This window comes from Acomys russatus, chromosome X, assembly GCF_903995435.1.
Source record: "Acomys russatus chromosome X, mAcoRus1.1, whole genome shotgun sequence".
In the NCBI taxonomy this organism is placed as follows: Eukaryota; Metazoa; Chordata; class Mammalia; order Rodentia; family Muridae; genus Acomys; species Acomys russatus.
In genome coordinates, this window is record NC_067169.1 from 1767474 (window position 1) to 1794687 (window position 27214).

The 27214-nt window shown below is 39.1% G+C and overlaps 1 protein-coding gene and 1 pseudogene across 5 annotated transcripts in view; one reads left to right on the forward strand and one right to left on the reverse strand.

The window, feature by feature from the left end:
- Map7d2 (MAP7 domain containing 2) overlaps positions 1-27214 on the reverse strand; it is a 79128-nt gene that overhangs the window by 44811 nt on the left and 7103 nt on the right. For all 5 annotated transcript variants that reach the window (XM_051141157.1, XM_051141156.1, XM_051141155.1 and 2 more), the window contains exons 2-3: positions 3917-3994; positions 2484-2647 (exon numbers count right to left, since the gene is read on the reverse strand). In XM_051141157.1, coding sequence (XP_050997114.1) covers positions 2484-2647; positions 3917-3994 — 242 coding nt within the window. The remainder of the gene's footprint in view (positions 1-2483; positions 2648-3916; positions 3995-27214) is intronic.
- Positions 13992-14599, forward strand: LOC127184772 (60S ribosomal protein L17-like; annotated as a pseudogene).

Sequence of the window (27214 nt, forward strand, 5' to 3'; positions counted from 1 at the left end):
CAGCATGCTGTCAAAAGAGAAACATAGAAGCCAAGCCAGGCACAAAACCCTTTGTAATAATGGTGTCCTGCCTGCAATATATGCTAGGGCAACTGTGGCGGCACAAAGTTTGTGGGAGTGCAACCAATATTTGATTTGACTTAAGGCCCATTCCACAAGATGGAACCTATACCTATCACACCTTGGGTGACCAGGACCCTGAGACAAGAACTTGATAGTCTAGGGACCTAGAGGAAAACCAAATAATACTGTTCAAAAAATAAAATAAACAAAAAAAAGTAGCAAAAAAAAAAAAAAAGAACTCCTAGTGGCATCCTGCTATACTCATAGATCAGCACCTTGCACAGCCTTCATCAGAGAAGCTTCCTCCTGTGGCAGATGGGAATAGAGACGCACAGCCAGACATTATTCAGAGAGTGATATACCTTGAAACATTCAGCCCTAAAATTAGATGTCTCTATCAAATGCCCTCCCCTTTTGTGCTTAGGGAACCCCACTGAAGAGAAAATAGAACATGTAAGAGTCAGAGGGAATGGAAGACACCCTCTAAGTCAACATGATCAAAACTCATATGAATTCAAATAGACCAAAGCAACATGCACAGGTCCTGTACATGTCTGCATCAGGCCCTCTGCATATACAATATGGCTTCCAGTTTAGTGTTTTTTTATGGAATTCCTGAGTATGTGAATGAGTAGATCTCTGATTTTTATGACTTCTTTTGGGCTCTTTTCCTTCTGTTTGTTTGTCTTGTCCAACACTTGTTAAATTTTGCTTTATTTTATTCTGTGTCATTTTGTTATAAAAACAGAAGTGAATAAAATAGTAATAAGCATTCAGAGACTTTAAAAAACACTAAATTTATATAAAAGTATCTATATTCTGTAGTGTTGGAGATTGACAAACTGTTACATTGTTCATACTAAAAGATGAGTCATTATACCTAATGAATAAAAAATGATCACCAACTGATACAAGAGTATGATTAAATCCTTAAATATACTTATTAAGAAAATCTATAATTGAAATATGCTTTCAAATTCACTTCCAAAGGTAACTGGAAAGGATGAATAAAGCAAGGAGCTACATTAAAATAAAAATACACTAGCATCTTTGGATTCAAACAGAATAATTTCCAGCAGTAACAGGTTCATCTCTCTTTTTTTGGCTTTTTCAAGACAGGGTTTCTCTGTGTAGCCTTGGCTGTCCCAAACTCGCTTTTGTAGATCAGGCTGGCCTCAAAGTCACTTGCCTCAGCCTGCCAGAGGAGTGTACCACTGTACCTGGCTACAGGATCATCTTATTATATGCTTTTGGCTTTGGTCTGTTCTGGAAGCATGGATCTGTAATACTTAGTTTTCTATTACCCAAACCCAAGCTACAAGCCCCCGTGTCTCTTAATTTAGCTAGAAAAGGTTATGCTTGAAAGAAGCTTTGGAGACCACCAAATCTTAAGCCCTCACAGCAGAGACAAGCACACCAGGGCCCAGAGAAGACAAGTATTTTGCCCTGGTTGTACAACAAATCTGGATCAAATGGCTAAATCTCTTTCTTACTCTGCAAGTACTACTTCCACTAGTTCAATGTATTGTGGTGCTGAAAGAAGGCATGTTATTCCTGCAGCAGATGGCCAACAGAAAATGAACTCTTTGGATGTTTCTTGTCTCTTAATTTTATGTCAGAGGTTTTCCACTTTTATTTTTTTATTCTTATTTTGTTTTATTATGCATGCATGCATATATATATAATATATATTATATATATTCCTTCTCTCTTTTTCTCCTACATGTCCTTTGTGTGTATATGTTATGACTTCTATTTTAGAGTTTTTAAAAGGAATTTCTGAGTGTGTGAATGAATGGGTCTCTGCATCTATATCTGTTTCTTGTGCCTTGGGCTCTTTTTCTTCTTTTTGTTTCTTTCGTCCTATTTTGATGTGTTAGTTTTTGTATTATTATTATTATCCCTCAGAAGCCTGTTTGTTTCGATCTGGGTAAAAAGAGAGGTAGGGAAAAACTGGTAGGAATAGAGGGAGGAGAAACTATAATTAGGATATAGTATGTGAGAAAAATATGTTTCAATAAAAGGAAAAATAAATATTCTAGAATTGTCTTAAAGTATTGTTGCAACATTAAAAATCATCAAACTATAAAAAAAGAAGGCATGTGATGTTACCTATACAAGACTTCTTTTTTTGTTTGTTTGTTTTGGTTTTTGAGATAGGGTCTCTCTGTGTGTAGCCCTGGCTGTCCTGGACTCGCTTTGTAGACCAGGCTGGCCTCAGACTCATGGAGATCCGCCTGCCTCTGCCTCCCAAGTGCTGGGACTACAGGCGTGCGCCACCACTGGGCACCACCGGGACAAGATTTAAAGGCAGGTCTTTCTTACAGCTGATATTTGGGCAGTATACCATATACCCTGGAATATTTTTGTCCTATGTGCTTTTCTGAGCTAGCTGGGGTGGGAGGCTACTAGGAACTCACCTCCTCTTCCCGGAGCTTCTGCTTCCTCTTTTCTTCCACTGCAGCCCTCTTCTGATCTTCCCGCTGACGCTGCTCCTCAAGTTTTCTCCATCGCTCCTCGATTTGTTTCTCATACTGAAGCTTGGCTCTTTTCTGCTTCTCCAAGATCTGTTGTTCGCGGGCAGCTGAGAAATGGAAGCGGAAGTGTCATTCCAAGAGCTTTTGCGTAGGTTGGAATAAGGACAGGAACACGGAAACAACAATCTGATGAAGTCCTAGGTTGCAGTGATTGAGACTAAATATTCTGTTACCTCTGCCAAAAGTTAAATGGTGTGGGACATGTTAAAACTATGTGATCTCTTTGCCTTGGTTCCCTTCTCATTTACATAGAAACAATAATAATATGGTGGAGAAAATGATACAATGTATGTAAAACACAAAGTAAATACTTCCACACATAGGAGTATGGCTATTATTGGTATCATTAAGCCAAATTTGTATATAACACACCTAACCTATACAGTAGCTAGAATGTTGATAGTTTAAGGGTACATTAAATCAAAATCATGTTAAATGAGCATCCATAGTGATCTGGGAAAAGCATTAAAATACAATCTTTTCTTCCCATCAAGCCATTTACTAAGAAACCCTTAACATGACTTAGCCAGGCTAGGGAAAGGTTCTCTGTGGGTGAAAGTGACTAAACTGCCCAGAAGGCCAAACAGGAATCCAATAACTTCTTGTTCATCTCAGTTCAATGAGGGAAATTATCATCTACCTACTTCACAGAACTCCATGGTGGTATCTATAGCCAACAAGAAGTTAAAAAAAAATAAAAGCCTTTCTTGACTGGGCATACTATTGCAATGCAGAAAATCAGCGCCTGTTTTCTTAGTTCTCTTGAGGATGGTCCTTCTAGATCCCAAAACAGAAGACAAGTACACACTATGGATACCTGAGGGCATCATCAGGTCTTCCTCAGATCAGAGGAAGTAATTTTTTGTTTTATGTGTATGGGTGTTTTGGGGGCATGTATGTATGTGCATCATGTATGTGCAGTGCCCAAGGAGACCAAAAGAGGGCATTGGATCCCCCAGGATAGTTATGAGTTGCCATGTGTATGCTGGGAATTGAACCTGAGTTCTCTGGAAGAGCAGTCAGTGCTCATAACAGCCAAGCTATCTCTCTAGCCCCAGTGGAAGCAACTGTTGTTCATAGCTCAAAGCATACTACCTAAGATACAGAGGAGGTTCAATATTTGGTGAGTGAATGAACTGCTCTTAGAATTATGTAGTTTTTGTGATCATGTCAGTCACTGTGTGAGTTCACCCTCAATTCTCTAGACTCATCTACTAAGTCTTAGTTCTCTTCCCAATCACTTCTAAGGACCTTTAGAAATGACACTACTTCATTTCCACTTTCTTGGACTTCAAAAACCGAAGCATATAACTTACCCAGACATTTTTCTCTTTCTTCTCGTCTCTCCTTAGCTAATCTTTGTCTCTCATCTGATTTTAAAAATCCATCCATGCCTACAAGATAGAAAACATAATTTTCAGTTTTTTTACAATTTTTCTTTATCTACTGAGTGCTAGAGATTGTTGGGTACATATCCCTGGGTCTGGATATACACGTGTATTATTATCACTGTCACCGATTCATTTCAAAGAACTCACTTCCTATCATATATCTTCAGTCAGCCCCAACAACTCAGGGGCAGCAGTCATGGCTTCCACATGCGCTTGCCAACATGCGGTGTAGTGGTGCTGACAATAGCCCTTTAGCCATCCCTTGTAACAAGGCCTGACCCTGTAGAAGTCAGAAGTACAACTAAGTGACACAGAAACCTAGCAGTGTGCGGAGACACTCATCAGTCCTATTCTAATCTGGCTTGTAGGTCCAGAGCAGAATAATTTAGGGGCAAAGAAAAACCACAAGGTGAATACAATTTTGGATATCAATTATTATACAGATGAAAATACTTAATTTTCTCAAATAAGTCAATTGTGGCAAATATATACAAACACCTCAAGAGAACTCTGTCAAATGCAACCCTCAAGTTTAATTTTAGTTCTGCCAAGTTTGCTTTGATGTCAATCTTAGTATTTCAGAATTACAAAGAAAAACTAATATACTTTTACATACTTAGCATACAAATATCTGTAACAAATAACAGCTACCCCCCAAACTGTCTAGGATACATCTCCATATCCCTATCCCATTCCTTTCAAGGCCTAAAGAGCTTTCTAAATTCAGGATTAAATATTTATGTTTAGAATAACTTATTGCACTTTGTTACTATTGGCTGTTCATGAAAATTAGCTACACACAGCTTAACCATACCATTCTGGAGAAGCAGGCTTTATTCTAATGCAACTACATTCCCAGTACTGCGCCCTTCCTCTCTGGAAACATCATACCAACTTCATAGTATGTTTTACTGCAATAGCAACCTGCACTTCTTCCAGCGGCTCTTCTACCTCTGTTCAGGAAAGGGTCAAAGAAGCAAGGCCTGCAGTGGAAGCACTGAGGATACAGATGGATGACATAACAAATTGAATTGTCATGATTTCTAACATGTGTTTGGTTTTAACAGTGTAAATTATGTATCAGGGATACTAAAGCTCAAGAGACAATCACAAGAAAAACCAAACCCTTGACTACAAAGTGACATTATCCATGTTTGTTTCTAGTCAGTTCTTAATTAATATGATTAATAATCAATAATTATAATAATAAAATATAAACAATATAAATATAATCAATATAACCCAAAATTTGTAAGTCAATCAAAATTGTAGTAATTAATAATAAAATCATCATCATGGATTTGAAGACGCAACTCCAACTCATTCCAGGCCCCCAACAATGTGACTTTCAGCTCCTTCTCTTTCTTTTTTCTTTCTTTCTTTCTTTCTTTTTTTTGAGACAAGGCTTCTCTGGACTTACTTTGTAGAACAGGCTGGCCTCAAACTCACAGAGATCTACCTGCCTCTGCCTCTTGAGTGCTAGGATTAAAGGCGTGTGCCACCACGCCCGGCTCAATTCCTTTTCTAATTTGACCTCAGCACTTCTCTCCTCCTCCCAATATCTTCTAGTTTACATTGCCTGACCTTTCTTACACCATCACCAACACTGCCATCTTTTTAACCTCACCCACCTTCAAGACTCCAAGAGCCACAATGCCCTTACTTTTATTTATGAAGCCCTTACTTCATCCTTTTTTCCCCGAACAGAAAAGTAACTTGGCTTTCTTGGCAGCCTCCAAAGCTACATATAACTGTAATTGCCCTAGGTTTGCATGGTTCCAACTACCACCTCTTACCCAGTGTGACAGTACTGTAAGGCAGCCATGGAGTTAGTGATAGAGAAATAAGAAAAAAAAATCAGATCTTTTCTTTAAAAACTTTTAGGTTTTAGTCTCTACCTCAAACTCCTTTGGTATGAATTTTTCTGTCTGAAAAGCTTTAAATACACAAACCAACAAACAAAAAAGCCTAGGAGGCCTGGTCAAATACAGCCCACACCAATGGGCCTACTCTAAGCTGCACCCGGGCCTCAATCGGTATACCATACCACAATCTTGATGATAACAGATGCGCTTCATATCTGAGGAAAGTCTGGGGACTGATCAAAATATTTGTCAACCAGACAAGGAGAAACTGGAAAGAAAAAAAGTGATCAAAAAGCTGGCCACATCACTGTGAGGCTTTACAAATAAGCCCATTCCACGGACATGCAAGGTCTCAGGCTGCCCTCTTGTGGACACATGCAAGACATAACTTTCCCTTCCAGAGGATCTTTATGATCAGGGTCATAGTCAGCAGCAGCAGCTTCATCATAATAGAGATGACAAGCAAGCAGTTACTATGGATCAACTACAGCCAGGCACATGCCTTTAATATTAGTAGCACATGCCTTTAATATTAGTCCTTGAGAAGTGAAGGTTTCAACTATATAGCTGGTTCAAGACCAGCCTAGGCTACACACACACACACACACACACACACACACACACACACACACACACACACACACACACCACTGTGAGCAAAGTACACTACATGAATTTATTGGTCTTAACTACTCTATGATGACAGAGTTATTATTCTGAGCCTCTTCAAAGTGTAGAAACAGAAGTACAAAAATGGTTAATTAACTTGTTCCAGGTCACATGGTTAAAAGTGGAGAAGGTAGATTATAGCTAACCTGGGAACTTGACTCCAACACTCAAACTTTCAATTACCTTTTTTTTCCCCAGAGGGATTGTAGCACCTTCTTTGGTGCTTTGATCCAGCAAAGAAACAAATTGTATCCTGGTACCACGAACCTGAACATTTTGGAAAAGCAGAAGTGCAAGTCTTATAGAAAAGTATGAAATAGGCAGTACTGAAAGGCAAGTACAAAAGTCCAGCTGTGCAGAAATGCAGCGACTTCCTGTTTGGCTCATTATTTGTTTCTCAGACTGATGGCTTGGAAATATATACTTAGTGCCTTCTTAAGAGAATGATGCTAGGTGGAGAATGGGTGAAAGCCAAAGGACTCTGCAAACAACATAGGTTACCCCTGGCTTAAGCAAGCAATTCAGCTTTGCCACGCTGATAACAGCCTAATGTGGGTAACCTGGAATCTCTGTGTTATCCATTTGGCAGCCATGAACTAAACAAAAACAAACATGAGTTCAGTTCCTAGGCCACACAGCACACATTATAGGTACTCCATAGGCACATTGAATTGCTACTCTACTGCACAGCAATGGTGGAGAAGCCTGGCAGCTCATTCCTGTGATTCGCTCCTCGTAAGTTTAGTGACTCTGGGTCAAATGAAGAAAGGGAATATGTGAGTTCAATTAGGATCGAAGTTTTACTGGGTGTGGTGGTTTGAGTGAGGAGTGAGGATGGCCCCTATGGACTCCTGTATTTGAATGTTTGGTTCCAGCCAGTGGAACTCTTTGGGAAGGATTAGAAGATGTAGCCTTGTTGGAGGTGGTTTGTGACTAGAGGTAAGCTTTGAGGTTTCAAAAGCCCCCTCCCTCTCTCTCTGCCACCTGCAGGGACAGGATGTAATCTTCTCAGTTACTGCTCCAGTGCCATGTTTGACTGCTTCCCACCATGATGATCATGCACTAATTCTCTGAAACTGTAAGCAAATTCCCAATTAAATGCTTTATAATTTTTTGGTCATGGTGTCTCTTCACAGCAATAGAACATTAACTATGACACTGGGTAAGACACTTAAGACCTGAGCTCCTTTCCATTTCCTCCTCACAGCATATGTCTCTCCTATTTAATGGTAGAAACATTTCAAGAACTTCTCATTTAAAGAAAAGCTAAGTAACTCATCTCCAGCTTTTACTTTTTGACTACTGACAAACTTCTAGAAGCTGACAAGAGACCTTTGGGCTCATCCAAAGGTAAGGAGAGTTGAAAAAAAAAATGTCCATGGACTTAATCAAATACTACTAACAACAAAACAGCTAAATTTAAGACAGAAGAATCATGGGAGATTATCATGAACATCAATGTAGTAAATCTTTCTAAGGAAATGATATAATCAAAGATTTAACTCTAAAAGGAAGTCTTTCTGTGTCACCTAACATTTGAAAGTTTGTTTTGTCTGTACGATCACACTTACATTCCATTGTACTTTACATGTGGACATTTATATTCTCTTTTTAACAACCAGAGACATGATTTTTATCTTGTAAGGCCCCATGAGAAGAGGTGGCTGACATAACTGTACTCATCAGGGTTTGTGGGGGTAGGGGTAATAGGAAGTAGACAGCTACAATGGGTATCAGGAAGAAGAGCGTTGTGGTCTAAAGAAAGGTTCTCTACTTTGACTGCATTAATATAAACACATTGGTTGTGGTATTTTATTATAATTTGAAGATCTCTGTAATATTTCCCATAACTGCATGTAAATCAACAATGACCTCAAACAAATCTGGCTCAAGGACGAAGCCCTGGGATGGATGCAAACACAAGAGGTAACAAGGGATACCTTAGCAGAGATAGCCTATTCAGAAGGTGCTGTTTTAGATACCCTTGTTCCCATTCTAGATGTAGTCACACTTTCCAAGGCAACTGCATTCAAATAAATGTGTGCCTCTGAGATACAATTTATCAATACAACAAAACAACACAGTGGTTCTGAGCAAGCAAACAACAGCATAATCCCACACTTCACTGATTTACTGTTAGTGAGAATAACTTCCCGTTATCTTTGAGCTGCAGCAACACATCTTAAAAACTCATTTTAAAATGAATTTTATTAGCCTGAAGCACTCTACTAGAATATTAATGAGTTAATATTAGTAAATTATTCATGATACTGGTAAGAACTATTATTGAAATTCAAAGTTTCTAAGGGAAGCCATCTGTTTTGTTTTAAAAATGTAATTGAACAAGTGAGTTTTATTTTATTACTTATTTTGGCTTTTTGAGAAAGGCTCTTGCTATTTATCTCAGACTGACATTAGTCAAAATCACGGCTATTCCTCCTACTTCAGCCTCTCAGGTTACTGGGATTACAGGCATATGCACTACTGCCACTATCTGGCTCTGAGAAAGTATATTTTCAAATAACCTCAATTACACTCGGTGTAATTGTGCAATGAAATTTCAATGTCTGGGGACAGGAGTGAAGAGCTTATATATGAGGGAGTCCAATGAAAGCCCTCACTTTCTGTGGAGAGGCTCCAATATGCCTTTATGAAGGGTCAGGTAAACTCTGGCTCAGTAGTTACATGGGTACTGATATAACAGTGGTTCTGGTCTGTACTGTGATTCTCTTTAAAACACACAGAAAAAAGACCACTGTCTCCCAACTTTAGCTACACAGTAGAGTCACATGGTGAACTGTGCTGGGCAGTTTTATGTCACCTTGACACAAAATAGAGCCATTTGAGGAGGGAGCCTCAATTAAGAAAATGCTTCCACAAGACTGAGCTATAGGTAAGCCTGTAGGGCATTTTATAATTGGTAATTAATGGGGGAGGGCCCAGCCCATTGTGGGTGATACTATCCCTGAGCTGATGATTCTGGATTCCATAAGAAAGCAGACTGAGAAAGCCATTATGAGCAAGCTGGTAGGCAGCATTCCTCTCTGGTCTCTGCATCAGCACCTGTCTCAAATTTCCTGCCCTGCTTGAGTTCTTGTCCTGACTTCCAGGCCTGCTGAGGCCACAAGTCTCAGGAAACAAACAACAGAAAAACAAAAACAAAAACACCCCATCATCAGCTAGGATACAGTTTAGGAAGAGGAAAAGTGATGGTACAGAAGGGGAAAAAGGAACAAGAGAGGGTAATGGGAGAGAAAGAATAAAGTACATGATATATATGTACAGAAATGTCATAATAAAATCCATCATTTGTACAAAAAAATCCACTAACAATTTTGTTTTCAAATCTTCTATCCCCACTTCAATTCCTCCTATTACCCCTCCCTCTCAAGCCCATGGTCTACTATAATTATTACTGTTTTACACACACACACACACACACACACACACACACACACACACACACACACACACACACCCTAACTAAGCACATTTAGTGTTGCTCTTATATACATGTCTTTAGGAATTACTACTTGGGATTTGATAACCCATCATGGGATTTATGGCTGGAGAAAATAAATTCTCCCTCTCTCAGCAGGCATTGATTGACTGTAACTGTTCTGGAAATGGGGCCTTGTGAAAATTTCCACATCCATACCAGCATGTAGACTGTTAGTGTCACTATGAAGCTCTTGTTTAGTCAATCATACTGTTAAGATTTCATGGGTACAGCTTCCCAGTCATGTGTGAAAGACACTATTTAGCAGCAGGCACCCAAGTCCTTGGGATCTTATAATATTTCCTCCCTGTTTTTAATAGAAAAAAAGTCAGTCATATGTTGCACACATTTGTAACCCAGGGCTTGTTAGGCAGAGGCAGGAGGATCAATTCAAGGTCATCCTCAGCTACAGGTTTAAGGCCAGCCTGGACTACATGGGACCCTTTATATATTAAAAAAAAAAAAAAAAAAAAAAAAAAGCCCAAACCACCAGCTTTTTAAAAGCATCTTTGTAACCACTATCCTGCTAGCTTTATGGAGGGAGCACAAAACCAAAGACAAGAAGGTTGCTTTTTCCACTGCTCTACCTGGCCCAATACAGACATGCAAAAATAGAAGCACGTTTTCCTCTAAATGTCATCAGTGTTGTATCTCTTTCAACCATTTGCCCTCTTTACTATGCATTGGTGTCCTCCCCTCTGTCTTTTAAAAATATGTTTCTTTGTGATATTGGGGATTGAACTCAAGAGCATTTTGTGCATGCTACAGCAACCTATCATTGATTTCTATTCCCAGCCCTTATTTTAAAACTTTTTATTTTAATGCAGGGTCTTGCTTAGTTGCCCAGGTAGGCCTTATACTTGCAATCCTCTCCTGCTTCAGCCTAGAGTAGCTTGAATTAAACAGCAGGTAAGTATCCTTTGTTATGCTGGAATTAAACCCAGAGCTCTGTGCATTCAAGGCAAGATGAGTATTAAGACATATTTTCTTCTTACTATCCTGTGACAACACCTGGACAAGGATGATCCCTACTATTGCCCCTGTGACCTAACATCATATTCAAGCTTTGGAAGCTTCAGTTCCTTTCTTTTTCCTTTTTTCTCTTTTGTTTTTTGTCTTCTGATACAGGGTCTCTCTGCATTAGCCATGGCTGTCCTGGACTCGCTTTGTAGACCAAGTTGGCCTTGAACTCACAGCGATCTGCATGCCTCTGCCTCCTGAGTGCTGGGATTAAAGGCGTGCGCCACCATGCCCAGCTAAGCTTCAGTTTTTTAGATTTAAGGATACTGTCAACAGAACAAAATGACAGCCTACAGACTGGGAAAAGATCTTCACCAACCCTACGTCTAACAAAGGGCTAATATCCAAAATATATAACGAACTCAAGAAATTAAACACCATCAAACCAAATAACCCAATTTAAAAAATGGGGTACAGACAATTCTCAACAGAGGAATATGGAATAGCCAAAAAACACTTAAAGAAACACTCAACATCCCTAATCATGCAAATCAAAACAACTCTGAGATTCCACCTTACATCTATCAGAATGGCTAAGATCAAAAATTCAAGTGACAGCACATGCTGGTGAGGATGTGGAGAAAGGGGAACACTCCTCCATTGCTGGTAGGAGTGTAACCTTTTACAACCACTGTGGAAATCAATCTGGTACTTTTACAGATAATTGAGAATAGTGCTACCTCAAGACCCGGCTATACCACTCCTGGGCGTATACCCAAAAGATGCTCCACCATACAGTAAGGACATTTGCTCAACTATGTTCATAGCAGCTTTATTCCTAATAGCCAGAATCTGGAAACAACCTAGATGTCCCTCAACTGAAGAATGGATAAAGAAACTGTGGTACGTTTACACACTAGAATACTACTCAGCTATTAAAAACAAGAAAATCTTGAAATTTGCCAGTGAATGGATGGAACTAGAAATGATCATCCTGAGTGAGGTAACCAGTGGATATTAGCCACATAGTACAGGATAACCACACTACAATACACAGACCTAAAGAAGCTAAATAATAAGGTGGACCCTAGGGAGAATGCTTAATTCTCTTTCAGAAGAGCAAACAGAATAGACACCAGAGGGAACAGGATGGGAGCCTACCGTAGAGGTTCTTTGAAAGACTCCACCCAGTGGAGGATCAAAGCAGATGCTGAGACTTACAGCCAAACTTTGGGGTGGAGTGCAGGGAGTCTTATGGAAGAGCTGGGGAATGGGATAGAAGGACCTGAAGGGGACAGGAGCTCCACAAGGAGGCCAATGGAGCCAAAACATCTGGGCCGGGGTGGAGGGTCTGCAGAGACTGATGCACCAACCAAGGACCATGCACGGTGAGGAACCTAGACCCTCTGCTCAGTAGCACAGTATCCTTGTGGGTCCCATAATATGGGGAGCAGGGGATACCTCTGACATGGACTCTGGTGCCCACTCGTTGATCACTTCCCCCTGGCAGGGTGCCTTGCCAGGCCACAGAGAAAGAGGACGCTGGCAGTCCAGATGAGACTTGATAGGCTGGGGACAGATGATAGGGAAGGAGAGGAGGGAGGATGAGGGAGGAAGGGAGGGTGTGACCTGGAGGAGATGAGGGAGGGGGCTACAATCAGGATGTAAAGTGAATTAATTAAAAATAAAAAAGAACAAAAAAGGGGGAGTCAGAACACAACCTTCTGAGGGACTCCACATATCATTGTTTTACCATAACTCTGTAAAAACACCAATCTACACGTCTTGTGGGAAGTTAGAGAAAACAGGTACTACCTACTGTCCCAGTCCTGCCACTGCTGCCCTCTCCGGAGAAAATCCAATTGAGGAAAACCAACCAATGGAGGCTAGTGTACTAGTTAGGTTTTCTACTGCTGGAATACAATACCATGACCAAAAATTACTTGAGGAGGAAAGGCTTTATTTGGCTTACACTTCCATATAACTGTTTATCACTGAAAATATCACATATTCCTAGCTCATAGTTTTCATTTAAATGCTCCAAAGCAAAAGGCATTGTATAAGGTCAGTAAACTTTTCATTACAATTTCTTTGAGCACAGAGATAAATCTTAATTCCCTCTGTTCTTTAGAATAACTGCTTTAATGTAATGAGTTGTGCATGACATAAGCCAATAGCAAGAAATAAAACAACTTTTTTTCTAGCAACCACTTTTTTTTCAAAATGAAACCCAATCCTATTAAAGTCCCTCTGAGGATATCAATAATAATCCTTACCAGTATAAAAATCAGAGTATAATCAGATCCATGTACAATTCACACACAAAAGAAAATGCTGAGAAGTCAATTTAACATGTTATTGGCGTTTAAAAAATTACAGACCACGAAATTTCAGATGGAAGGGTTCTGTAAGAGCTCTGTTGAGTCAGACAAATGAGCTGTTGCATCCTTTGCTACACTTGAAAAGAGTTCTGCCCTTACCTTCTTGACTTCCTATATATATAGTCTATCTAGCCTGGAGTATGCAAGTTCTTATGTTCTGGTTACAAAGATGCAGAATTCAGGTAAAAAGAGTTTCAGGACTTTAGTTGGGTGTTGTGGGCACACCTGTAATCCCAGCATTCAGGGAGGCAGAGGCAGGTGGATCTTTGTGAGTTCAGGGCCAGCCTGGTCTACAAAGTTAGGCTAGGCCAGCCAACACTGCGCAGAGAAACCTTGTCTTAGAAAAAAAATTGTTTCAGGACTTCAAAATATGAGTCAGCTTGGACTGATGGACATTGGAAAGGGAGCAAATACTAGGGATTGGAGAATGAAAGAGAGAAGGAAATGTAGCTGGGAGCCAAGGGAGTCAAGAGCTATGTTAAGCTTCCACTAAGAAGAATTCTTGCACCATACCATCATAGAAAAATAAGAAATAAAAGGACAAATTATCAAAAACCACAATAAAACAATGTTTAAGACATAAAACATTAGCTCTTCCTGTAAGCAGCCAGAGGTGACCTGCAAAGATGGTTCGCTACTCACTTGACCCAGAAAACCCTACAAAATCATGCAAATCAAGAGGTTCAAATCTTCATGTTCACTTTAAGAACACCCAGGAAACTGCCCAGGCCATCAAGGGTATGCATATCTGAAAAGCCACCAAGTATCTGAAAGATGTCACTTTAAAGAAGCAATGTGTGCTGTTCCGGGTGATATAACGGTGGGGTTGGGAGGTGCGCCCAGGCCAAACAGTGGGTCTGGACTCAGGGTTGGTGGCCAAAAAAGAATGCTGAATTTTTGCTGCACATGCTTAAAAATGCAGAAAGTAATGCTGAACTTAAGGGTTTAGATGTAGATTCCCTGGTCATTGAACACATCCAGGTGAACAAGGCACCTAACCTAAAATGCACTGATGGACTTACAGAGCCCATGACCGGATTAACCCCTACATGAGCTCCCCCTGCCACATCGAGATGATCCTCACAGAAAAGGATCAGACTGTTCCAAAGCCAGAGGAGGAGGTGGCACAGAAGTAGAAGATATCCCAGAAGAAACTGAAGAAACAAAAACTGATGGCACGGGAATAAATTCTGCATAAAATAAATGCAGATAAAAGTAAAAAAAAAAAAAAAAAGACATAAAACATTAAAACCACAACTATAAGAAACAGGGGAAAACTAGAACACCCTTTATATATGAATGGAACACATTAACAAAAGCAAAAACAAGGCTTATTCTTTGCTCCAAAGCAGAACTCTGAATCTGAAAACCAAACAATTAAGACATTTATTTTAAGCAACCTGTTTCGTGTTTGAAAATACTGCAGAATTTGGGATCCAAACCAGAGAAGTGGGGACTGGAATGTGGCTTAGTGGTACAGTATCAACCTGGAAGGCACAAGGCCTGAATCTCTCTCTCTCTCTCTCTCTCTCTCTCTCTCTCTCTCTCTCTCTCTCTCACACACACACACACACACACACACACACACACACACACACACACACACACACCAGATATAGAACAGAAGCAATCTGGAGACAAAAAAAGGTCATTGGCAAAACAAACTCCACATGAAGGAGCGTCTACCCTAGGAGTCCGGCTTCCAGAACGCTGCTGGGGAATCTGACCCATTTGTGAAGTTCCTTGCAATATCCTGTTCCATTAAAGAAACCCTCAAGGATGGCTGAAAATATGTCAGGTCGCAAGGGAACCATTCTAAACTTTAGGTCCAAAAGCCTCATGGTGGGCAGTGTATTCTTGCTAAATATTTCAATAACTTTGGTACAAATCACATTTTTATAAAAGAGCTTTTGTACTAATCCTGAATGCTCCCCTCCTGATACCCAGGCCACCGTCAAGATTCTCTCTCCCCTCGTAGTCCTAAGAAGCTATAAACCACTATATAGTGAATAAAATAATTTTAGCCACTCAATATTTAGGGCCAAACTATATAGAATTACCATATGATGCAGGAATCCCACTTTTTGGCACATACCCAGAAGAACTGAAAGCAGGAACTCATTTTCATTCCTTTGTTCATTACAGCATCATACATGATAGCAGAAAAGGGGAAGCAACTCACAAGTCCATTGATAAATGGGTAAACAAGACATATATTATCCAGAGCACTAATTAGTTATTCTTAAAAAGGAGTGAAATTGCAACACATGCTATGACATAGTTGAATCATGACATTATGCTAAGTGAAACCAGTCACCAAAGGGTATATTTTGTATAACTCCACTGATATTAGTTACCTATACTAGGCAAATGCATACAACAATGGCTATAAAGGGCTAAGGAGAAGGGAAACAGGGTGCTACTGTTGAACATAATGATTATGGAGCTTCTATTGGCAATGTTGAAAATGTTCTAGAAATAGTGCTGATGGTTAGACAACATGGTGAATATATTTAATGCCACTGAATTATACACTTAGATTGATAAAATGATAGTCTATATTACATTTAATATCATAATAAAAAGCAGTTTAAAATTAAAATTCATGCTTCTAAGAACTCACCCTTGATACTGTGGGATCCCAGAATATGCCATCCCCAAAATTAGTTCATTGGAATTTATATATTTATTATGTATGCGAGTGTTTTGCCTGGACATATGTGTGTGTACTATGTATGCCTGGTGCCCACAGAGGTCAGCAGAGAGTATGTCATCCTTTGGGCTTGGAGTTACAGACTTTTTAAGCCATCATGTGAATCCTAAGAAAACCTGGGCTCTCTGAAAAAGAAGTGAGTGCACTTAACCGCTATGCTGTCTCTCCAGCCCTTGATTTGATTTTTTTTTTTAGGTAAGCTCTTACTCTGTATTACAAGCTGGCCTCTAACTAAGTAGCCTAGGCTGGCCTTGGAATCATAGCAATACTCCTGCCTCAACCTCCTGAGTACTAGGATTGCAGGTATGTGCCAACATGCCCGGCTTCTTTGGCATATTTTAAAGTGATTACTTATGGGAACTGAAGACAGAAATAACAGAAAATTTCTTTTACAAAAGAAATTGTGTGTCTACAAAATCTTTTATCTACATTGTAAGTAACAGATGCACAGGTTTTCTTTTCTAAATTTCCCCTTATCTGCCTATGAGAGTTTGAATGAGAATGGCCCCATTAGGCTCTATGTTTGAATACTTGGTCTCCAGTTGGTGGAACTGGTTGGGAAAGATTAGGAAGTGTGGCCTTGATGGAGGGTGTGTATCACTGGGGCAAATTTTGAAAATTTCAAAAGCCCATGCCATCCCTATTGTATTCTCAACTTCCCCCTTGCAATTCAGTATGAGATATGAGCGCCTGGCTATTCCTGCCACAATGCATTCCCTTTACCATCATGGACTCTAACCATCTTGAACTCTAAGCCCAATTAAAGACTTTCTTTTATAAATTTCCTTGGTCATGGTGTTTTATCGCAGCAAAAGAAAGTAACTGCCTACGGCTGATTCAGGGAAAAAATCTAGGAAGGATTACTAAAGAGAGATTGTATATGCTTAAGACAACCTTTGCTCACCTTGTATTCCTTTCTTCAACCTCCCATAGGTTAATGCCACATCTTCCCAGAAACTCTCAAGCTTCTATTCCTGTAAGTGTCAATCATTAAGACCTTATATTTTCTTTTTATATGGCTCTTGTACCTATAAACAGAACCAATGTTGTGGGTGCTTTCCTACTTGTTGACTGTAAGTTCATTTCACTGCTAAATTTGTCAAAACTTCAGAGAGAAAAGATAACATTTTAACATTCTTTTAGTGATATAAACTTTATACTAGAAATATGGATACCCTATAATATATATTTCAGAATGATAAAGCAGCTCAAAAAGGCTGCAGAAAAGGATGTCTTTCTTGTCTTATAAGGGGGTCAAAGTATTTTATGATTTATTGTTTATACATTCAATTTAGTGTTTGGAAAAAAGATCAAGTCCACTCTCGTGTGATACACATCTATTTTCCTGTCTGTAAGTAGCCTACAGCTGTAGGACAACACCCTAGACCAGCACTGGTCACATGGTACTTGAAAAACAACTATTATAACCAAAAATGAAGTCAGAATACTGTGTATGCTTGGCAAGAACTCTACCAAACTGAGATACATCCCCAGCCAAGAAACAGAATTTTTAATGTGGAACTGGTTGCCATACTGTCCAGTACAGAATTTAAATTCCTTAATTAAAAAAAACTATAGTATTCCATGCCACACTTTACTAGCCAAATATCATACACAATTTCTAAAGTTTCAGATGTTTTCTCTTAAGCTCTGAATCTATGTGGGACTGACTCTGACATGAACTCTGGTGCCCCATATTTGACCACTTGCCCTTGGTGAGGAAGCCTGGTGGCACTCAGAGGAAGGATAAGCAGGCTACCAAGATGAGACTTGATAGCCTATGACCATACAGTGGGGGAGGAGGTCCTCCTCGGTCATAGACCTAGGGGAGGGGAATAGGGTGAAAGCGGGAGGGAGGGAGGAATGAGAGGATACAAGTGATGGGGTAACAATTTAATTGTAATCTGAATAAATTAATTAAATTATTAAAAAAATAACCCAAGGGGAAATTATTAAATCAGCTACTATATACCTGCCTTACAAAGCAGTGCTCAGTTTGGCAAAGATATAAGTAAGTACACAAACATTCATATGGCAACACAGATAAGTTATAGTAAAGCTATCATTAGCACAACGAAGAACACATTGCTTGAGCTGGTAGGAATGGATATACACCCTCTCATCTCAAGCATAATGCTTACAATTAAAACGACTGAACACCAGTACTTATAGAGATGTGGAAAAAATTAGAATTCTCATTGGAATACAAAACAGTTTAGCTACATGTTAACAAAATAATGCTGTTTGGTATCTACACTCTAGTCCTCAGAATGTAGGGATGTTACCTTCTATGATAAAAGAGCTCTACAGGAGATGCAGAGATGCCTCATTCAGTAAAATGCCCCACTGAATAAACATAAAGGCCTGTGTTTGGATCCTCAGAACCCATTTTTAAAAAGCTGGGTAGAGTGACATGCACCTACAACCCTAGCACTGGGAATAATGGGGAAGCCCTAAAGTTGACTGGCCAGCTGGTTTTGCTCAATCAATGACCTTTAGGTTCACAGAGAGACTTGTTTCAAAAAATAAATATGTACAGTGAAAGACAACCACCATCAACCTCTGACTTCCATATGTCCGTACGCACGTATGTACACACACACTCACACACAAAGTGTTTTGTAGGTGTGACTAAGCTAAGCCCAAAATAAAAATCAGACACAGAGAATCACATAATCTATGCTGCTGGCCTGGAAAACAGAGGAAGGGTCCAGGATCTAAGGAATACAGGAAACATATTCTTCTCTAGAGCCTCAGAAAAGCTCTGCTGCCACCTTGATTTCAGACCATCTGACCTACAAATTAAAAGATAATATGCTTACTTTGCTTTAAATCACTGTCTGTAGTAAGGGCAGCAACTAAAAATGAATACAAGCCACTCTGTAAAATGGTTGGCAATATCTGTTCAAGTTGAACATATGACTATTTTATAACCCAGCAACTTCACTCCTGGGTATATAACCGATAGGAATGTATTTACATGAGCACCAATATATGTATACAAATATCATGTTCATATCAGTTTTAGTCAAAACCATAAGAAGGATGGATATAGTGGTGCATGCCTTTAATCCCAACACTCAGGTAATAGAGGCAAGTGCATCTCTGTGAGCTTGAGGCCAGCATGGTCTACATTGAGAGTTCTGGCCAGGTATGGCCATGCAGTGAGGCCTTATCTCAAAAAAAGTGTAAGAGCTGGGCATGGTGGCGCACGCCTGTAATCTCAGCACTGGGGAGGCAGAGGCAGGTGGATCGCGCTGTGAGTCTGAGGCCAGCCTGGTCTACAAAGTGAATCCAGGACAGCCAAGGCTACACAGAGAAACCCTGACTCATAAAAAAAAAAAAAAAAAAAAAAAAAAAAAAAAGTGTAAGAAATTAGAAAGAACTAAGTATGGTTTAAAAAAAGCCTCTAATCTCAGAACTTAAAAGATAGAGATAGGAGGACCAAAACTCAAGGTCACTCTCAGCTATAGTCAGTTCACAGCTACCCTGGGCTACTTGAAACTAAATAAATATAACCAAATAAACAGATATTATGTCTAATCTCAGAACTCAGAGAAATAGGACTGCTGCAAGTTTGAGAACAGCATGTTTATTTACATAGTGATTTCTCGGCCAACTATGGCTAGATAGAAACCCCTTATTTCAAAAAGAATGAGTTAATAAAGGAAATAATTCAACTGTATATCAATAAGAATATAAACAGAATAAGTATATTTACATGATGTACTACTCATAAATATAAACAAATGAGCTATTAGTACTTGTAATAGAACAGGTTTACCCTAAACATATATATTAAGTAGAAAGAAATATAGGGGAAAATTAGAAAATTGATTTAAAAATTATCCTTCTGGAGATGGCTAGTGGTAATGGTTGCATACAGATATAAATCTTTTTAATGCTACTTTAAAAGAGTTGAAATGACAAAATTTTTTGTTTGTCTTTTCTTAGGGGTGAGGGTAGGGGTGGAGAACAAGATCTCATATAGCCTAGGCTAGCCTCCAATTCATTTTGTATCTCAAGCTGGCCTTAAACTCCTGATCCTTCCACCTCTACCTACAAAGTGCTGGTCTTATATAGACATGTACCACTGTATCTGTTGAAATGGTAAGTTTGATGCTAAATTTCATTACAATTCAATAAAAATGCAATTCACTGTCAACACTTAAAATCTAAAACAAAGTTCCATGGCTTCAGAGTGACTATTCTAACTGTATAGAAGTTCACTTAGATGGTAGACTTTGGTTCTGAGCAAGTGCTTGTATGTTTTGTTAATCTAGCTGCATGACGTTTTATTTTGAAAAAAGTAATACCATATCAATCTTTCTTTTTTTTTTTTTTTTTTTTTTTGTTTTTTGAGACAGAGTTTCTCTGTGTAGCCTTGGCTGTCCTGGACTCGCTTTGTAGACCAGGCTGGCCTCGAACTCACAGTGATTCACCTGTCTCTGCCTCCTGAGTGCTGGGATTAAAGGCATGCACCACCACACCTGGCATATCAATCTATTTTTAAGAAAGTTTAAAAACAACAACAACAACAAAAAAACCAATCTGTAGTGAAAAGATAATAAAAGCAGTGTTACATTTGTGAGTTACTGATTGGAAAGAGGAAGTAGGAACCCTTCTGGGGAATGGAAAGATTTAATTTCTCAATCTAGGCATTGGTTACATAAGTACATATATTAAAAATTCAGTAGACTATATACTTAGGATTTATAAATCTCAACTTCCAAATGCTAAGACCAAGCTTGTTTGCATATTAGTTAGCATTAACATAACTAACACTATAAGGAAAATGGAAGAGAAGAAATAAAAAGAAAACCACCAAATGTATGTGTGATTATAGAAAGTTTCAGAGAGGAGGTAAAGTGCAAGTCAAATACTGAAACATGGATAGGGTAGAGATGAATAAAGAAAACAGATACAGAAAAAAATAATTCTAGACAAAATGAAGAGCATGCAATTGTCACTACTGTGCAAATGGGTGTAAAGTGTACTGATGCTAAGGACCAGTGGTCACTGGCCAGAGAAAGAGGCTACAGGGTAAGTACAGCTTCATCTCAACAAGCCTGGAACACCTTATACCCAGCAGTTTAGACTGTACTTTCTAGGGCATGCTTGACAAACATCAAAGGGGGTTAAGGCCAACCAGAAAGTAACATGATGGACTCATGACAAGGGAGGATCTGGACACAGGGACCCATAATGCTCTTTTAATGCTCATCTGGTCCTGCATGACAAGTCTAACCAAAGGCACCAGCCCAGAGATAGGGATCATAAAGGATGAGGGAACAGATCTTCTGTGTGTTTGATCATTATGGGGGAGGGGGACCGCCAAAGCCTGTGGCTGGTAAATCCATCAACAAGAACGAAGATCAGTTATACCTTTCCCTCTGCCTACTGGGCTGGTTATAAAGGATTACAGCATCACAGAGCTGGAAAGCACCAGTAAGGCTGCCTAAAACATTATCAGGTGAGAAATGAAGTTTATGAGGCCAGTTTATGAGAAGGAATCTGGAACACAAGTTGAGACGTATCTATTTTACGATAAACATCCTATAAAATAGGGAATATTACTAATTAAACCAATGCCCCAAATGCCCTTACCAACCTCATGTCCAGCCATGGGATTCAATGACCTATACTCATGATCCAGGTTCTCATCAGCTATTCTTGCCAACCTTTGCCTAGAGAAGTTCTTCCCACAGCTCACCCAAATTCAAATGGCCTTATGGTTTGGAAATACCTTCTAAGTATATTGCTTTCTCCACCAAGTTGTTTAAAGACTTTAGCTTCTGTCTTTACTCTTCAGTGATGCCAACTTGATAAGCTTAGACAAGGCTGCCAGACTCTTGGTATCCCAGAGCCATCAGGAGCCAAAAATAAGTTTTACCTACTAGTTTTATCATTGTCACCACCTTATAGAATTGATTATGAACAAGAGAAGCTGTAAGCTATATTCATGAGAATGGTTAAGTTACAATTAGTTAAAATAAGAGCTTGCACGGAAAAAAAAAACTGGATGGGTTTGAAAGCAACTTGTTTGAGATCTGGAATACATTCTTCATGTCTGATCCTACTCAGGCAAAGTGAGTCAACATTCAGTTACAACCTAGTCCAATACAGATGCCATTATAATAGAGTTACAAAAATGTTTAATTACATACAAGTAAAAGTTCAATTCTTCAGTGTTAAAAAGCCACATGGGGTTGGTTAACTACCATATGGAACAATTCAGATCTAGGACATTTGAATCTTCCGATATAATTCTGTTGGAAAGCATTATACCTTGTAGGTCTAACCTGATGAATTGGTGAGAGAGTAGTCACTCTGAAATCATTTTTACCTTACAAAGAGGAAAGAATTATTTAACTTTTTAGTAATCAAGATAAATTTAAGTACCACAAAATATATTCACTACTCCTTAGCAGAAAGGCATTAAGTCCCCTCAAGTAAAACTGAAAGAAATTAAAAGACAACAAAGAAATATGAAGAAGTCTATTTCTCTCACTTTGTTCTATTAAAATTGTTAATCCCATACCAGAAGACTATGTACAAATGTGTAAAAGCAAACGGACCATTGATGACTAGCAATTGTTCTTTAGGGAAAAAAAAACACACCTTAAAGTCGGGTGTGGTGATGCACACCTTCCAGCACCCAGTGAGGCAGAGGCAGGCAGATCTCTGTGAGTTCAAGGCCAGCCTGATCTACAAAGTGAGTCCAGGATAGCCAAGGCTACACAGGGAAACCTTGTCTGGAAAAAACCAAAAAAAAAAAAAAAAAAAAAAAAAAAGTACTTGGGACGAATGAAAATAAAATCAAGTGAAGTGGAAATTTAAGTAAGTAAGGGGAAAGAAAGAACAAAAACATTTTGTAGAATAAAACCACGATTAAAATTAGCTGTTTAAAAAGTGCTTCCTGGGGCCTGGAGAGGTGGCTCAAAGGTTAAGAGCACTGGATTTTCTTCCAAAGGTCCTGAGTTCAATTCCCAGCAACCACATGGTGGCTCACAATTATCTATAATGAAATCTGGTGCCCTCTTCTGGCAGGTAGGTGTACATGTAGGCAGAACATTGTGTAATAAATAAATCTTTTAAGAAAATAAATAATGCTTTCCTTCTGAAGTTGTAACTGAAACTGTTAAATAATGTTGGTTATCTAGCTAATGAAATGAACAACATTAAATTTTGTTCACAGCACATGACTCCAATGGTGGAAAATTACCCAAACACAAACAATACTTCCACTGAAGTCTGGTGCTCAAACAAACTAAACATATATTTAATAGGGTAAAAACAAAGCAAAACCACTTAAGAAGTTACTGCCTCTATACACAATGCTATTTCCCTCTCCAGTCAGTGGGTTACTGAGAACACATACCTAGGCGCTAAAGGAAAAGAACATACAGGAATCCTACTAGGGTATAGACTGTTTTAAAAATAACCACAGCAGGAGTACTCTATCTTACCTAGTTTATAATTCTGACGGTTATTTCAAGCTAATGGCACACATTAAGATATTGTTTTGAAGTAGGGATAAAGTACTGTTCAATGAAGGGCTTTGGGTACCAGAAGAAAGACTTGCTACAAGGGGATTTCCTGATCTGTATTTATTAATATCAGGTATGTTATTCATCTATAGCCCCTCTCAGAAGGGCTTAAAATTGCTGAATAACAGTAACCATGGAATGTGGATGAGGACAAAAGGGTAGGGGCAGAATATCAGAAACAAGAAGCTAATCTAATATAGCTACCACTGCAATTGGCATACCATACTTGTTAATTAAACTATCACTCAAGTCTTAGGTCTAAAGGTGAAGACCAACCAACCAACCAACTGCTCCAGGGACAGTTTGGTCACGCAGAGACTTGTCCTCCATGTCCTGAAACAAATGCTGGCTAACCGGCCTTTTCCAGTAAGACCCTCTACACCTAACGCCAACTCTCTCCCATTAGATCGAAGAACAAGGAGAGCAGAACCTAGAATGGGACTAGCCAAGAGTGTAGTCCCCAGTGTTGAAGCATCTGCCCTAATAAACTCATCAGAACTGGCTTCCATAACAGGAACTATTACAGCTCTAACAATATCCAACAGCACAGTAATCATACTCAATAGAATGGTATACTTAGAACCTAGAAGATTCAATTTAGACCACTGAACTTGCTATGACTAAGATGTCTAGCTAGATCCATAGTGATGCCCAAGATAGTAACTACTAGCTGAAGTTGGCTAGTTAAAGCCCAATCAGTCCATCTGAAGATGTGCCAAAAATATAAAATACACACTCAGTGTCACTTGATAACTGTTCTCAATGATTTTATATGCTGAAATGATATTTTACATATATTTGGTTAAATCTGTATACGTATTTCCCCTTTGTTCTCTAACATGGCTACTAGAAAATTTAAGGTTACACATGTAGCTAGAACTTTATTTGCATTTTCTGGCACTGATCTACACTGTTGTTTAGTATTTTCTTTGACTTTTGTTTTCACTCCTTATTCATTCTTGTAATTTTACAAATTGATAACTTTGATATACATTTACTTTTAAAATACATCTAAAGAAGCCATCAAACTATTAATCCAAAATTGAAAAGATAAGCATGTCTGCATGAAGCCTAAAATTCTATTATATATTTTACCTTTTATGAAATGCTGGCCCAAAGTGTGGTATATGGCCTGTCAACAATGCCAGTCTCCCTACTGGTTGTTATCATCTACAATAAAAATGTTTATTGAATCAGGCATGGTGGCACATGACTTTCTCTACGAGTTCGAGGGCAGCCTGGTCTACAAAGCAAGTTACAGGACAGCCAGGGCTCTGTTACAAAGACAAACCCTGCCTTAAAAAAACAAAATAAAACAAAGAAGTAACTTGAAACCACACATTCCAAAGCATTTACAGCATTTTGACAATAGTTTCTATCTTAAAATCTAGCTCTCTTCCTTTCTGGGGGGGGGGGGATGTGAAACAGGGTTTCTCTGTGTAGCCCTGGCTATCCTAAACTTGCTTTGTGGACTGGGCTGGCCTTGAATTCACAAAGATCCACCTGCCTCTGCCTCCCCAAGTGCTGAGATTAAAGGCATGTGCCACCCTGCCTGGCTTTTGGCATGACTTTTGCTTTCCTCATTTTTCTTTTTCTTTCTTTCTTTCTTTCTTTTTTTTTTTTTTAATGACAGGGTTTCATCATGTGTAGCCCTGGCTGTCCTGGACTCCCTTTGTAGACTAGGCTGGCTGCAAACTCAGAGAGATCAGCCTGCCTCTGTCTCCCATGTACTAGGATTAAAGGCATGCACCACCAGTCCCAGTGTGACTTTTAGTTTCTTAATAAACTCATTTTCTTTTGCCCCAATCAGTCTGAATTTCACAGATCACAAGGCTTTTAAGACGGGGACAGGTTTCTAGGCAAAAAGAAAACAACTACAAGAAAATCATATTAGAAATTACCTAAGAGGCAGATGTAGAGGAATTCAGAGACCCTTACCAGGCAGAGCCTCAGATGATAAGCTAACAGACCTCACATTTCAAGGTGCCCACTTTAGATGAAAAGAAGGACAGTAATCAATCTCTCACTTAAACAGACGACAATACCCAGTCACCTTTAATCATTTTCTCTTTCTTCTGGTGCAATTCTTTTCACAAAAGATTACAGGGAAGGGCCAGAGCAAGTTTCCAAACTCAACAATTACCTGAAGTTTTTTCTTATATGTGGGAGGTATTTTTTCTTCCAAAGTCTGTCTTACCAAAAATAATCTTAAGTAACCCTCCCTTTTTAAATATATATTTTGGCCTAATAATCACTATGTAAAGGGTAGCCTCAAACTCACAGAGATTTACCTACCTCTGCCTCTTGAGTGCTAGGATTAAAGGTGTGGGCCACCATGAGTTTTAAGCAACTTTGAAACTTGGGAGTACAGCTCAATGTAGTTTTTATCAGATGAAGGAAACCCTATGGTCAATTCCCAACATTATAAATATAAACAGATAAATAAATCCAACTTTGAAAAAGAATGAACAGGAGTTGGAGAGATGGTGACTCAGAGGTTTAAGAGACTATGCTGCTCTTGCAGAAGGGCTGAGTTCTATTCCTAGCCTCCATATGAGGCAGTTTGAAACCACCTGTATCTCCAATTCCAGGGGGATCTGATAGCTCTGGCTTCCATGGGCAGTGGCACTCACATGTATATGCCTACACATAGAGACACATAATTGAAAACAATGTAATTTTTAAAAATCAAGAAGCTCTTTAAAAAAGAAAACGAATAAATAACTGATTGGGGGAGTACTTTTTAGCCTTTATACCATGCCCCATCCTATTTAGACTCCCTAGGGAATTTGCTGAACTTCCAGTTTGTACCACCCCTCCCTGTAGTCTCCTACTCCAGGGATGAGAATGGAAGATATGGAGGTTAGAGGACATCAAGAAATGCTACCTTACCTATAAGCAAATTTATCTCTAACAAAAGGGGGAGGGGCTTAAAGTTCTGAGATATCTTAAATATAATTACAAAAGGGACAATGAATATAAAGGAGGAAATATGAAGTTGTCAAAACAAATTTTATAGCCAGGCTCATATGATGGCACATACCCATAATCCCAGCACTTGAGAGGTAGAAGCAGGAGAATTGCTGTAGGCAAACCTCAGCTAAGTAGCAAGTCTAAGACTGTGTGAAAAAGCAATTTACATTATTAAATGCATGTTAAAACATTAACCAAATTTTGCTATAGTAGTCTTGCTTATAGTCTCAGTCAACAGAAGGTAACAACTTTCTTGGCCACAGTCAATGCAGACTCAATTTAAATAACTTGCACCCTTCCCAAATTTTCTTTACAAAGTACCAAAGTACCTCGCCTGCACACACACACACACACACACACACACACACACACACACACACACACACACTCACATTCAGAATGTGAGTGAGTGTGTGTGTGTGTGTGTGTGTACACCTTAGGGACTAGAAGAGGGCACTGGATTCCTTGGAGCTGAAGTTGCAGGTGGTTGTGAACCACTGGAATGGGTTCTGGGAACTGAATTGTGATCCCCTCTAAGAGCAACAAATGTTCTTAACTACTGAGCCATCTCTCCAGCTCTATTCTGCTTTTTAGAACTTTAGGCACTTTCCCA